Here is a 14,212-nt window from a genome sequence, read left to right on the forward strand (position 1 = left end):
CTCTGTAAAGTACAGCTTTTTTACATCCAAACTTGTAAATTATTTTTTGGTTAGTCGTGGATCGATCGCACACAATGGCAATAGGTTTTAGACCAATTATCTTCAACTTCTGAAGCTTGTTTGGCATATTTTGATGTTCTACCAGATTTATTCATTTAGATTCCGACTTTTTAACATCAACCGTTTTGGTGACTAATTCTTTTTCCCAATTCTTAAGTTGCACAGCTCAGTAAAGCTATTTTTAGCACTTTTCACAATAGTGAATTCGAACTAGTTTTGTGGATTTTCCTCAAACCCATTGTCTCTTGTATGCACCTGTTACAAAATGGATCAAATTTGGCAATTTATAATCGAAGAACTATTGACATTACTCATTCTCTTGTCAGAAAACTTTCGTTTACTATCCACATGATTTCCAGTGTCATCTCCCAACACAACCCAATCCCACTTTTTAAAAGGCCGACATATTATAACCAAATCAAACTTAGTCCAACCCAATCCATGCCAGTTTCAGTACAACCCAGATCTATCTAAGACCACCCAGCCCAACCTAACCACAGAAAACTTTATTTTCCACACAATTTTCAATGTCATCTCCCAACACAACCTAAGCTCACTTCTTAAAAGTCTCATATATAACTAAACCAAACTCATTGTGGCTAAAATAGAAACTTTTCTTCAATGCAATGCTCCTGTATGGTTTAAATAGCAGATGGCGATAACAAAATAACGCTGTTTCTTCTTAGAAACTGTCTGTCTGCTGATCATCCTCAAGGAAAGGTTGCCGATTTTTGTGATATAACTGCATTGCTACAAGAGATCTTGCAAATGTTCGCAATTTGCTAGCGTTGTTTGGAGTGAAACTCTTTAAGGCAGATTATGCATTGTTGAATGACAGAAAAATGAAAAGTATAATAAAGCAAAAGAAATTTTAAATTAAAACATATTTATTTCAAAGAACAACTTTGTTTTACAATATTTGGAAATCAAAAATACTACAAATAAGTACACCGTTACTAAAAGTTTTCAAATTGCTTTTTAAGGCCAGACAGGTTTAATATACTCTTTTCCAAAGTGTTTTGTCACAATTACATATTTTAAGTGAAGTGGAGTTAAGTACCTGGCCTTCAAGTACTAAAAGTTGAAGAATTAAAATAAAATACCTACAAAATGATAAGTTCCTGCCTATTGTTTTCTCAGCAATATCAAGTAATTTATTTTGTTAAGAAAAATATTTGGAAGGGATGATACAATCACAGACTTTTATTACATATTATTACCATGTTGTTTTTTTTCATTTTTAAAATTCTTTTAAATTCGAAACTAGCACTTTTATTCCATTGTACAAACATTGTAAGTGCAAAAATATATTATAGGCAATTCAAGAAAAATATTGTTACAATATCCATTTTTTTAAGTATAAATTTTGCGAATATCGTTATCATATCGGGTGTCTCTTTACATCAGGTACCCGTTACAACAAGTCATAAAAGAATTTCTTTTAATTTGAAAAGAATTCGAGAAAAAATAGTTAATGTACATTAATTACATTGTTATTAAAATTGTCTTTTTTACAATAACTTAAAAGAAAATCATCCAATAAATTTTTATCAATTTTGTTGTTGTTAATTCTCTTTTCCAACTATCTACAATCGCTCTAAGTCAAACTACAGGTAGATAATACGTGTTTACAATTAATACAATTTTAACGCCAACGATTTTACTTTTTTTTCGACGATTTTTTTTTTTGGTGTTACATCGCGACGAGTATTATTTAAAGAAAAATTACAATAGTCACTGAAGATTGAACAACAAAAAGACCCACAAGAAGAAAGACAAAAAACGACTAAGTTTAAAGGTACACTACGTGCAAACTTAAGGTGTATATATAAATTTTAATTTAATTTCAAAAAATTCTCTCACACCTTTCCTGCTATTGGAGCACTACTTTGTATTGATTTTGAATCCTTTCCATTTGCACACGATTGAAAATTCTCCAATCCATTCGAATGGCCATTCATTTTATGACTATGAGCTGGTAAATCTTCCGCATCTTTAATAACTAATTGAAAAAATAAATTATTATTTATATTATTAAGATAATATTATAAATATTGTTGTTAATGATAGCGATGTAAACGACATCTAACGGTAGAAAAGAGAAACTATTAAAATGTTAAGTTAGATACAAAACGAAATAAGTTAACTTTGTAAAAACGAATTGTTGTATGTTTTATAAAACAAGTCTTAATAAAACTTTTAAACAAAACAGCTCAGTGAAACAGTTGTGTATTTGAAGACCATAAAAGAATCCCAGAATAACAAATATGTTAAACTTACTTGTAAGATCTTTACAAAACTTTTTGGTAGTTTTCCAATCTTCCTTAAGCGATAGATTATACATTGAATAATTCGGATCCCCCGTTACTTCTTTTTCAATATCTAGGAACGGTGGTAAACATTTTCTAAGAATTGCTTCGTCTAAAGCTGAATAAGTTTCTAATAAAATCAATCCTCTACATCTACACAAAAAAAAATTTTTTAGTTCTATTTTTAATTATTTTTGCAATATCTGTACCTTGGATGACTGGGTTCTTGATAAACATCAAGTTGAAAGTACTGATTATTAACCAAAAAACATCTTCTCTTCTTATAAACGGTTAAATGAGACTTATCCCTCTGTGCAAGTAAATTAATGTAATCCCTGTGATTGATTTGCGTTTTTACCTCAACTACTTGACCTCCTGGTTGTGGTTGCCTACGAACTGTATGGATGTAACTGAAGTTTCCTGAAAAATAAAATGTTAAAGAAAAATGTAAAATGGTTTTTAATAAAAAAAGCTTTTCCACACGTATTTATATACTTAATAAATCCTCAACAAAAAAAAAACACACTAAAAATTAATATAATTACCTTTTTAAATATTTTAAAACTCTAAATATTAAGTACTTATTAACCTAGAAAAGATTTTTTTATTATAAAAAGAAAACAAGGCTACTTTATGCAAGTCCAACATTTACTATAAAATTCTTTACAAGTATAACAAAACGTTATGGTATAATAATTTAATGGCCATTTACGCACAAATTATATAACAATAATCAACATAAATACAAAATAATAAATATATAAAATAAATTAAATAGCGCGAATGGCTGGAAATACATTATTTGTCTTTTTCTCACCTTTTTGACCCCGTTTTCTTAATCGCACTTGATTAGGAGAATTTGAGTGTAAATAGGTATGGACAACTTCGAAGTCTTGGAAACGGGGAAACAATCTTTCTTCAGGTAACGGTCCCTTAACCAAGAACTTCAATTTTCTGGAGTTCTTCAATAGACGATCTCCCGTATCTATACCCATTTTTTGACAAACGCTCCCAATCATGCGACGCATTTTTCCTTCAAAATCTGTTGAATTATCAATCACATCAAAATATGGATGGCCAACCCAAGCTGAAGCTGCATTTGCATCTAATTCACGTGCTAATTCAACACCTTCTGATCTACAAGAATGATCCTTAAAGAAAAAACAAGAAAATATAAATATCTTAGAAAATATATATTTTATTTTAATTTTTTACCTCTGTTGTATAGAATTCTTCAGCACCGTTAGCAGCGGAAACCATGTGGACAATTTGGTTGTACCTGTTGTCCCTGAGCTCAATATTATTCCACTCATTATCCGCTAACATCTTCTCCCATTGTTCTTTTGGTATGACTATTAATATAATTATAATGAGGGTTTAATATTTTAGAGGTTATTAACGTTGATTTAAGGGAAATGGAAAATTTCTTACAAGCTGAAGCGTCCATTGCACCTCTGTCACAGATAATCAAGCAATTTCCTCGACATGATTTACCCAATTCAAAGAAGGTATCTTCAATTTGTAACATTGTTTTCAATAGGTTTTCTTGGAATTTAAAAGCTGCAAATAATAAATATTATTAGTTATTAGTATCGATTATTGAATTGATTTAGAGGGTCTAGAACTAATGATAATGTATCTCGTTTAAGCTTAGCAAATAGAAGCGAAGTGAACAGTAAGAGTTAAGACGCCCGCTTTGTTTTAGTGTGTTGATTTGTGCTTTCATAAAGACAAAAAGTAAAATAAAATAAAACTAACTTCATAAAGGTAACCTTTAATGACTAGCTCTTATACGCGGAGATTTATATAACGATTTATAACATATGTTTTTTAGTAGCCTTAATACAATACGATTTCTTTTGAAGTTCAAATGCAAACGTTTTCGTCTTGCACATGGATATGGATATAGAATAAGAACACTGATGAAGCTGCAATTAGGGAATTGGTATTGTTTGAAACATAAGATAACGACTTATTGATAATGCAATAAATCATTACCATAAATAATCATGTCAAGAAAAAAATAAGGGTGGTTTTGTTGATATGGATCAAAAATAAGGTATAGAAAAGAATATATGAATTGATGGAAATGTCATTAAACAAGTTGCACTTAGCTTGTATAAAGGAATTCCAGAAAGACAACTAAAAACTGTAAGATACTGAATATGGACAAAAAAATCTTCCTAGCCTTCTTAAATTTGAAGGCGGGGTTTGATCAGGTGGAAGCGCTCCAAGAATTACTAATAAAAAAAAGCAATTAAAAGCCTGTATAGCAAGGAAAAAGGAAAGGTAAGACTGAACAGACAGGTATCCAAAGCATTCCATATAGATAAAGAAGTAAAACATGGCGATAGCCGTCTTTAATTTATAATCCACATCGACCAGGTAAGCATCAAACACCAAACAACATCAACATCGAGACATTTGTTATGTGCAGATGACGACATTCTAATAATCAAAAGCCAACGTCAATTACAAAACAATTTAGAAATATGGAAGAACAGCCCCGAATAAAAAGGAATGACCTTGAATAATAGGGATAAAAGCAAAATGATACACATTATGAAGAAGCAAAATGAAACAGCTAAGAAATGAGAATCGATGGAAGAGCAATAGAAAGAGGAAGCGCATTGGTAAAGAAATAGAAACAGAAACAGAATTAGAAAACCCAATAAAATGTATTAACAAATTAACAAAACACTAACAGGAAAAGAGGAAGTAAACTCCTATGCAGAAGATCTGAACAACTTCAACCCTGAGTTGTATATTTTGCAATATGCAGACGACACGAAGCTCATCTCACATAGCCACACATTGAACAAAGCCACATCAAACCTACAAACTCAATACAAGCAAGTATTGAAATGGTTACATAAATGGAGACTTACTTCCAATCCAGGAAAATTCCAAGTCATGGTTCTATACCACCGTATTCGTGAACACTTATGCATAAAACCAACTCTATCGGTTAAATACCTGGGAATAATTTTGGATAATGCCCAAAAATTATCCAAGCATTATAAAACCAAAAGAGACGAAGCAATCAGAAGAGCTAAATACTTCCGAACACTCACCTACAAAAACAAAGGGATACACACCAACACGACAATGAAGATCTACAAAGTCATATGCAGACCAATTAACCCTAGGATACTTAACCAATAAAATAACCATAGTAACTAAATGCTCGCCGGGCCTGAGAGGCCCGGTTTATGCATCCTAGGGTTAACTCAGCGAATAAAACTAAGGATATTATTGATAAAGCAGAAAGGAGATGCATAAGAAGTATATCCAAAATCCGACATCCTAAAAATCTTCTGCAAAATATAAGTAATGAAGACTTATACGTTCAAACACAAATAAAACCAATACGACTAAGGCACGAAGAACTAATTGGAGAAAATATGTTTGAAAAAATGTGGCCAATAAATAATTATGTCTCTCCATATATATACCAACCTTAACATACTGAGCCAAATCATGGAAGGCAACAGAAAAACATCGATTAAACACAACTACGTCAGAAATGAAGTACCTACGACGGGTGGTAAGAGGGACAAGACTTAATAGGATGAGCAACAGAAGTATCATAGCAGAGTACAGATAGTACAAATAATAAGGAAAAAGAACTTCAGTGCTACAACAAGAGCAGATACCCAAAAATAATCATGGAGATGAGGACAGAAAGGAGAAGGCCTCGAAAAAAACCAAAGCAAAACCTAACAAGACAACATCGAGGAGAGAAAAAGAGGGAACAACAGGCAAGAATAAAGGAAATGGCTCAACACCACGACACCGTAAGGTAATTGGGAGACGACAAAGTAATAAAGTATATATTATTATCGATATCATATTATTACTTAAATTTTCAAGTCAAGTAAATACTTTATCTAACATATAAATTGCATGGGTGACAAGAAAAAAGGGTCTAAGAAAGATAGAGTTGAAATGAAGTTTCTAAGAGCGATAAGTAACAGATTAGATCATATCATAAACGAAGATATTAGAGAGGAACTGGAAATTTTCGCAGTTAACGATAAAATGAAGGAATACAAAGAGAAATGGATGGACCACAGAATGCAAGATGACAGAATACCAAAATTGGCACTGCAGTATAAACTAAGAGGAAGACGATCAGTGGGTACAGCATCTGTAAATGAAACGACAGCGAAAATATTTCCCCTAATACTGCAGATGAAAGTGGTATCTTCTGAAAACGATATCTAAAGAGAATCTGATTATATTGCTACAACGCTTTAAAGGATTATATGTTGAAACTATAGATAGTAAATCGCGCTATAAAGCCACGTTCAATGCAAGGTAGATATCAACAACATATGTACACACACTGGTTGACTAAATAATTAAAACTTGTTTTGGTTACATGCTCCTTGTTATCTTAGAACACCCGAACAATCAAATTGTATTTCAGTACAATATATTAAAATTACTTTTAAAAGACTCTTAAAAGAGTCATAACTAGATTCTATGCAATTCATTAGGAAAATCAAGGTTGCAAATTTAATCAAAAAAAAATACATTATTATTTATGTTTAATCATCTTTCCTTATCACTTCGTTCTATCCTTATCTGTCTGGCTGTAATAAGGAATTATTAATACAAAAACTTTTGTAATCTAACAATGGTAATAATACGTCAATGAGGCATTTTATTTGTAGACGCATTTCCGTTATGATGTCTAATGAAGACTCATCACAATTGATTCAATGACTAAACAACTTTTATAATTACACAAGAGAAATTTGAGAATTAAAAGACAACCTTGAAAAAAAATTTCATTTTCGTTTGTTGAACAATGGAAGACGACGAAACAAAGAAAGATGGAGCTATAAAGTTTATTGATAGGGGGAAAACCTACCTATTTAGTTAAAATTGCAAAGTAACAAATGTGTTATTTTTAATCGAGGGTATATCCTTCTTGGGAGATCGCCAAAACCTATTATAAATTCTTTGGCTGCCTGCTACGTGTTAGAATTGGTGGGTGGATCAGACTGAATTCAAAGGATTGTATTAATCCTACGTTTTACTACGCATACAATTTACTTCCGCGGACGTTTCTATTCATGGAATATTTTTGTGTAATGTAGTAGAAGTAAAAAAATAAAGGAAATAAACCCCGTAAAGAACAAAGCTGGGAAAAATCTAATAAAACGCATAATTTAGAAGAAATTAAAAATAGATTTAAAATAATATACATGGCTTTAAGCCAATAATAATAAACAAATAAAACCTTGCCAGGTGTGGTGAAATGACAAAACACCTCAATGACTAATAAAATAAAGAAAATTATTTCTTTAAAGCCACAAAAAGAAAATGTTTAAGATTAAATTAAAAAGATGATAACTAAAAATGATTAAAATTCCCAATTTTTAAATAAAAAACAAGATTTCGAACAAACAATAACAGCATATTTCCAGGTAGATTCCAATAATAGAAAAACCCAATGATTCATGAATCGTAAATCCGGTTATTTTGTTACTTTCGAGCCAAAAAAGGAAATAAGCAACAAACATAACTCTAGCTTATTTAAATATCTAGCTTATTATTTCTTACAATCTTACAATATGTGATATAAGGACACCAATTACAACTGTGATCCCTTAGATTTTGTTCATTTAGAAAAGCTACACAAAAAAAAATTGAAAACATTTTTCAAAAAAAATTCAATTTTATCTACCTTTGTATATTTACTTCAATCAAGTTTATCTCGTTATCACTACTAGTAAATATTTGTTACAGCGTAGCTGCGACATTTCTGTTAGTATATCACCTTTTTACATTTATTGCGATAAATTTCATCTCATTGCGTCATTCTAATATCAAATACTCCATTAAAAAAAAGATGAACCACTTTATAATTATCACCTATCACAATTTTGATTAGGAAATAAAACCTACAATTATAATTTAATTTTACCGCGTGCAATAAAAAACATCACACAAAATAAAGCGTTTTTGCGTCAAAAAGCGATAAAACGGATCCAAACCACGTGTTTGTACTCTAAAATCGTGTACGAGCGCGTGATTTAACGACGTTGGTATAAACGGTGATGTTAATCCAATTTGAGCTAAGGCGATTTACACAGATTTCGCACGAGCTCGGGTTTTACCAATCGTAACATCAAAAGGATTCACAACACGATTGTGAACATATACTTGATTTCTATTATTAAAAAGGTGTGGCGTGGCACGATCCGGCGGAGGCGCACGTTTTGCCATTTTCTTTCCGTCCAAACATGACAGGGTTTCAGATCGTTTCTATTTTTGAAATGACCCATAGTAAATTTGCTACATCAGCATCGTTACAATACGACCTTGCACTTGACAAATGTTGTAAAGAGCAAAGGCGTATTGTATCGTAAATTTGTTAAAAGTAAATTTACACAAATAAATTAATATATTAAAAGTACAAATAAGTCTCATAGTTGCGACTTTGCAAAAAATTAATAAAACAAGCTTTATTTGGTTTTCGCTTTTGAAAGAGTTGAATATTGAAGTATCGTTTTTCAACTATTTTTCAACTTTGACATATTTGAAGACGATTGTGCTGTTTGACGGCTAAACAACAAAAGGAGCTTCATTTTATGTGCTTGTTCAAAAAATTAATTACAAAATTTGTAATCGTTTGGTGCATGATGAAACCGACATAATATATGATAGAAAGCGTAAGACAAGTTTTCGGAGATCTGTCACTCTTGATACATGCTCATTTTGTATGACATTTATCATATTTACAGTAGTTGATAATTGGTAACAGTTGCAATGGGTGAATTTGGTATTTTGGCTAATTTAACATAGATGAAGAGTTAAGTAGGGACTATGGACAGAAACTTGACTTATCAGAAGAAAATTTGACGTTTTTGCTGTCAATGTTAATGATAATATATGAGAGGATAAATTAGCGTTTCTCCTACATTTTGGTTGGTTAAAGTTGGATTTTTACCAAAACACATTTCGTTCTAATATCTTAACGCTATTTCTTACAATTATGGACCAAAGTCCTGAAGTATTACATATTTCTGAATTTGTTATTGAATTATTAGAACGAAAATATTGAAAAACTCCTCGGTAGAGGAGACTACACACATGTTTTAATTAACTTAAAGGATCGTGAACTGTAATGCCGTAATCAGAGTAATTCAGAGCAGCTGTTGCATGTTTTCGATCAAGCTAGAGTTTCTGCACTGTAATCATTTCTTGTTTCTCGTATTTTACGTAATACCTAAAGTAATATAAGTCATAAATTGTTAATTGTAGAAATCGGAGCAACTAATTGGAAAGTTTTTTCATTGTAACATATCGCGATGAGTTTGCTAATGGAGTGTGTAAGATAGTACAGTAAATGTTCATTCTGTTCCTCTTTGTTCTTTGTTTCCTGGATATCACAATGTTCCCCGGTAGTCCTATTATGTAGATATTCCCGGAGTTCTGCCACAAATTTCTACAGAATAATGCAGATATTCTCTCTTTTGATCCCTTAGAAATCTTTGACATTGTCTATAAGAAAAATTTTGCAACTGATGGAAAAACAATGATGACTATACAGAGGGAAATTAGAAGCAAAATACAAGTAGCCAAAGAAGGAATTGCAATGGAATTGAATGGTGGAATTGCAAACGAGGTATGATGACTTCAATCTACATAAAAAGGATTAAGGGATTAAAAAAGCAAACACAACCAGTCTTTTACTAAACAAGAATGGTAAGATAATCCCAAAAACGAAGGGGAACCAGAAACTGTTTGAAGATGAGATGCCACAGAAACCACTTAATGAAAATATCCACAGTGATCAAGGATCAAACATAACGAAGGTTATCCCTACTAAAATTAAGCTTCAGGTCCCGACGAGGTCCCAACGAGGTAAATTTATCATTTACCAATTATGACATTTAGCACAATTTAACATATTGATAAACAATTTGATATATTACAAAACTATTATTACTTATTACGGTTTTTTTTTTCAAATTATACACATTACAAAACAATTTGACGTTAAATGTAACTTTTTTTAACATTTATTTTGCCATATTTAACTTTTGACAGGACCATTTAACATATTGAACAACAAAGTTAAAGTTTATTTCGTCAAATTTTACAAATTAAAACCCAATTTTGATATTTTGATTTTGTCATATTTGATTTTTCAGCAAACAATTTCGACATACACTCGTGCCATATTTCCCATTTCGGGTCACAATTTGACTTTTACGCCCTCACATTTAACGCTTTAAAAGTTAATTTGACATTTGATGTCATTTGTGACACTTCGAATAATAATTTGACATTTACTCCGTCATGTTTGACATTTTGGATATAAATTTGATATTTAGACCCAATTTATTCACCTTTGGTTACATTTAACTACTCAATATTTTTCATGGTTACTGTAATTTCACTTGCCATGATTGGCTATCTGACCAGTAACTATGTTAAATATCCAATAGTTAAATTTAACCAAAGGTGAATAAACTGGGCCTTAGAGTCTATCATATTTGATGTTTCAGATAATAATTTGAAATATACTTGGTTGTGTTTAACATTTTAAAAGATAATTTGCCGTTTACTCGTTTTATCTAACATAAATTGGATGGGTGACAAGAAAAAAGGGTCTAAGAAAGATAGAGTCCGCGAAAATGAAGTTTCTAAGAGCCCAAGGGCTGTAACAGACTACATCATATCAGAAACGAAGATTATATCGCCGTTAACGATAAAATCAAGGGATACAAAGAGGAATGGATGGACCACGTGGCTAGAATGCAAGATGACAGAATACCAAAATTAGCACTGCAGTATAAACCAAGAGAAAGACGATCAGTGAGACGCCCAAGAAAGAGGTGGTCTGAAGGAGAGGTACAGGTCCTAAAGATTAAGTAGACGACATTTGGTTCGTTAAGACATTTTGACATTTATACTCAAAATCAATGGGAAACAATTGCATTTCAATTAATAATTTGGTATTTACTAAATTTAATATGTGGAAGATAATTTGACAATTTAAAAGACAAATTCGTACATATCTTAAGAATCAAATTAAATTTTAAATAAATTGGGTCGTTTTAAAGATAACCTTGATGTTTATTTTTTGTTGTTCTGATTATTATGTTGTGAAATACTATGAGAAAGTAAATCCAAAAAATTTCAAATAGTGATGAGTTTGTTTTTGTTTGACAAGAATTGACTCAAAATTTGTTATGAAATGAGGTCAATCAAGATAATGTCATAACAAATATCTAATCCCAGAAGATTTATATCAACAATTCTATCAAAATTATGATAAATTGTTATCAATCCTTTATCTAAATGCATCAATTAAAATTATTATTAGTGTTGAATGATTCCATAACATTTCTGATTTAATTAAAAATGATATATTTCAACAATGCATGTTAAAAAAACAGATATTTAGGTTTTTATTTGGTGATGAACTTTGTTGCAAACATTTTCTATACCAAAATATTGATTTATTTTAAATCTTGGCTTGTTAACTTGTTTTGATGATCTGATTGATTTATTTTTACTCAACTAACTATATACAGTTAACTAAACCATTAGAATTTTCAATGCAAAATCAATTAATACTAAAAAAAAAACTTATGGAACTCAGTCACGAAATATTGCATGACTCTAAGCAATAAAACAAATATTAATAATTGCATTCTATTAAAAAAAGATTGATAAAGTTTCAAAATCTATAGTTATTACGTAAAATAGAAGTATAGAATAGTCGACAAGGAATTATTTGGTGAACGATGCCAAAAAAGTTGTTTGAGAACAGTTGCACTTGCAAAAACAGCAGCCAGGATTTTGATCCCAAACCTAACGTGTATTATTTGGACGGTGTTCGAATTGAAATAGAATTTTCTAGCGTTTCTTTACATAGCTGCTTCTCCCAGCCTAACTAATAACCGTTTGCCCGAAAAACTAGTTTAAAACGAAAACGACTAAAAATAGTTATGATCACGTAAATATTTAACGCGACTCGGTTGGTTACGTTACAAATTATTTGGGGATTCGCGGTTGGTAAGTGGCCAAAAACCGTACATACATGAGTGACTGTTTATTTTTGGTGCAAATCCCGGCGGGAATTATTACTTCATTCAAGACTTTGTTTAAAAAAAAAGCAATTTTTAAAGCAAAATGAGAAATAAAGAATCTAAAGAAACTCACCTTCAACCACACTCAGGTCGCTGAACTTTATGCCACCACTGAAAAAAATGAAAAATCACACAATGAAATACAGAAAGTAACTTTCTTTTTAAATATAAACAAAAATCAACATAAAAATGAAAACGCGCGTTTTTTTAGATTGATATTTTAGGCTCATTCATAGATTCATTATCAAATTTAATAGTTACTAGGTCAAAAATGAAAGACTTTTGATAAAAATCACCATTAAATTTTAATTAACTTGATTATATTTGAATGTTTTGACTTTACAAAAAGATAAATGATATAAACATAAAATAAAAAATGTTATATCTACAAGGACAATTGATTAAGGCTAAGCACACAGGGTTGATTTTTAATCAGCCAACAGTTTAGTTGATGGATATAAATGTATTAAGTTTGCAACAATTTTTACATGTAAACTTAACATATTTATGCCCATCGATTAAACTATCAGGCGACTGAAAATCGACTTTGTGTGGCTAGCTTAAAGAAAATGATTTATCCCCAAATTTAATGAGGGTTTCTATATGTACAAGAACGAATCGCGTCGATCTACAATACTCTCGACGTCTGTACATTTGAAAAACCTACCTCAACAATACGCTTGCGGTCTCTGGGACCCGGAATACCTGCGAACAAGGGACTATTTCGAACATACCCCCCAAGTACAAAATAGTAAAGAGGCAAATTTACCTGAACCCAATTTTTATATTTTTTCTTTTAACGAATTAAAAACTATAGCAACTCACCTTCCATCCTAAATTCTCGAAAAACGTGCATAAACGTGACTGTCCTGTTGTTTTACCACCGCAAGGTCCTACATTTGAAAAAAAACAACAAATTTATATTAAAAACTTTAAAATCATGTGATTTAATATCATTAAATTTAACCTCAATCTAAAGAATAAAAAACCACGTTTTTATTTACGACGCAATTTAAACTTACGACTATTGATTTACTTGAAAAGTACCAAAGAAAATTCGTAATTTTACGGTTAAGTTTCCTAATTGGGTTTTATCATCGAATCCGAATCACTTACCGCCTGTCAATACTAATTTGTACAGCCTTTTATTGGTTTGCTTCTCCATGTCGATGAATTCTTCTTTTAAAAAGTAAAATAATTCTTTTTTGCCGGGTGAACTGTTGATTCCTGGAAGTAGCTCCCGGGAGTTTGATGTGTTGAGTTATAATTTGAACGGTTAATTAAAGGAAACTGGTTACAGAGCACATTGTTACATCAAAAGAGTTTCTGGCGGGTGAACATCATTATTCTCTACGAAGGAGCGCAGAACGCACCGGGGCGCACTAACGTGCGGTTTAACGAAAAGTGACAGAGAAATTTTAGACGGATATATTTTTCCAACTCGGTTGGTAGCAATGATTTGTGCCAACCGTTGATTATAAAAGTCACTAATCAATTCAAATTGATTTATTAAAGTGTAAATACATTTTTTATTTTAAAACACATACTTTTACACAAATAATATTATTTCGTTGAGATACAAAGAATTGTTAATTAACGCTTTATTCGAAAGATGAGTTCTGTTATAAGTCAATGTTTTTTTGGATACATCTTACAACCAATAGATGGCAGAACTAAAATTATCTGAACTAAAATCGACCCTCACTGTCTGAATACAATAACGCT

At 31.1% G+C, this 14,212-nt stretch overlaps 1 protein-coding gene across 3 annotated transcripts; it reads right to left on the bottom strand.

The window, feature by feature from the left end:
• Positions 1–929: 929 nt before the first annotated feature.
• LOC111426829 (TRPL translocation defect 14) lies at positions 930–13,896 on the bottom strand. 3 transcript variants are annotated; one of them, XM_023061617.2, is made up of 10 exons: positions 13,604–13,896; positions 13,313–13,380; positions 13,155–13,192; positions 12,561–12,598; positions 3,801–3,929; positions 3,585–3,721; positions 3,187–3,520; positions 2,579–2,789; positions 2,341–2,522; positions 930–2,062 (listed from the first exon to the last, which is right to left on the bottom strand). In XM_023061617.2, exons 1-10 carry the CDS (start codon positions 13,650–13,652, stop codon positions 1,920–1,922), a joined length of 1,329 nt encoding a protein of 442 aa, XP_022917385.1. In that variant the 5' UTR covers positions 13,653–13,896; the 3' UTR covers positions 930–1,919. The 3 variants fall into 3 exon arrangements, with proteins under 3 accessions (XP_022917385.1, XP_071050312.1, XP_022917386.1); XM_071194211.1 differs by lacking the exon at positions 13,604–13,896 and having other exon boundaries at positions 13,155–13,206; XM_023061618.2 differs by lacking the exons at positions 13,155–13,192; positions 13,604–13,896.
• Positions 13,897–14,212: the final 316 nt, after the last annotated feature.

Source organism: Onthophagus taurus, chromosome 2 (assembly GCF_036711975.1).
Source record: "Onthophagus taurus isolate NC chromosome 2, IU_Otau_3.0, whole genome shotgun sequence".
Classification (NCBI taxonomy): domain Eukaryota; kingdom Metazoa; phylum Arthropoda; class Insecta; order Coleoptera; family Scarabaeidae; genus Onthophagus; species Onthophagus taurus.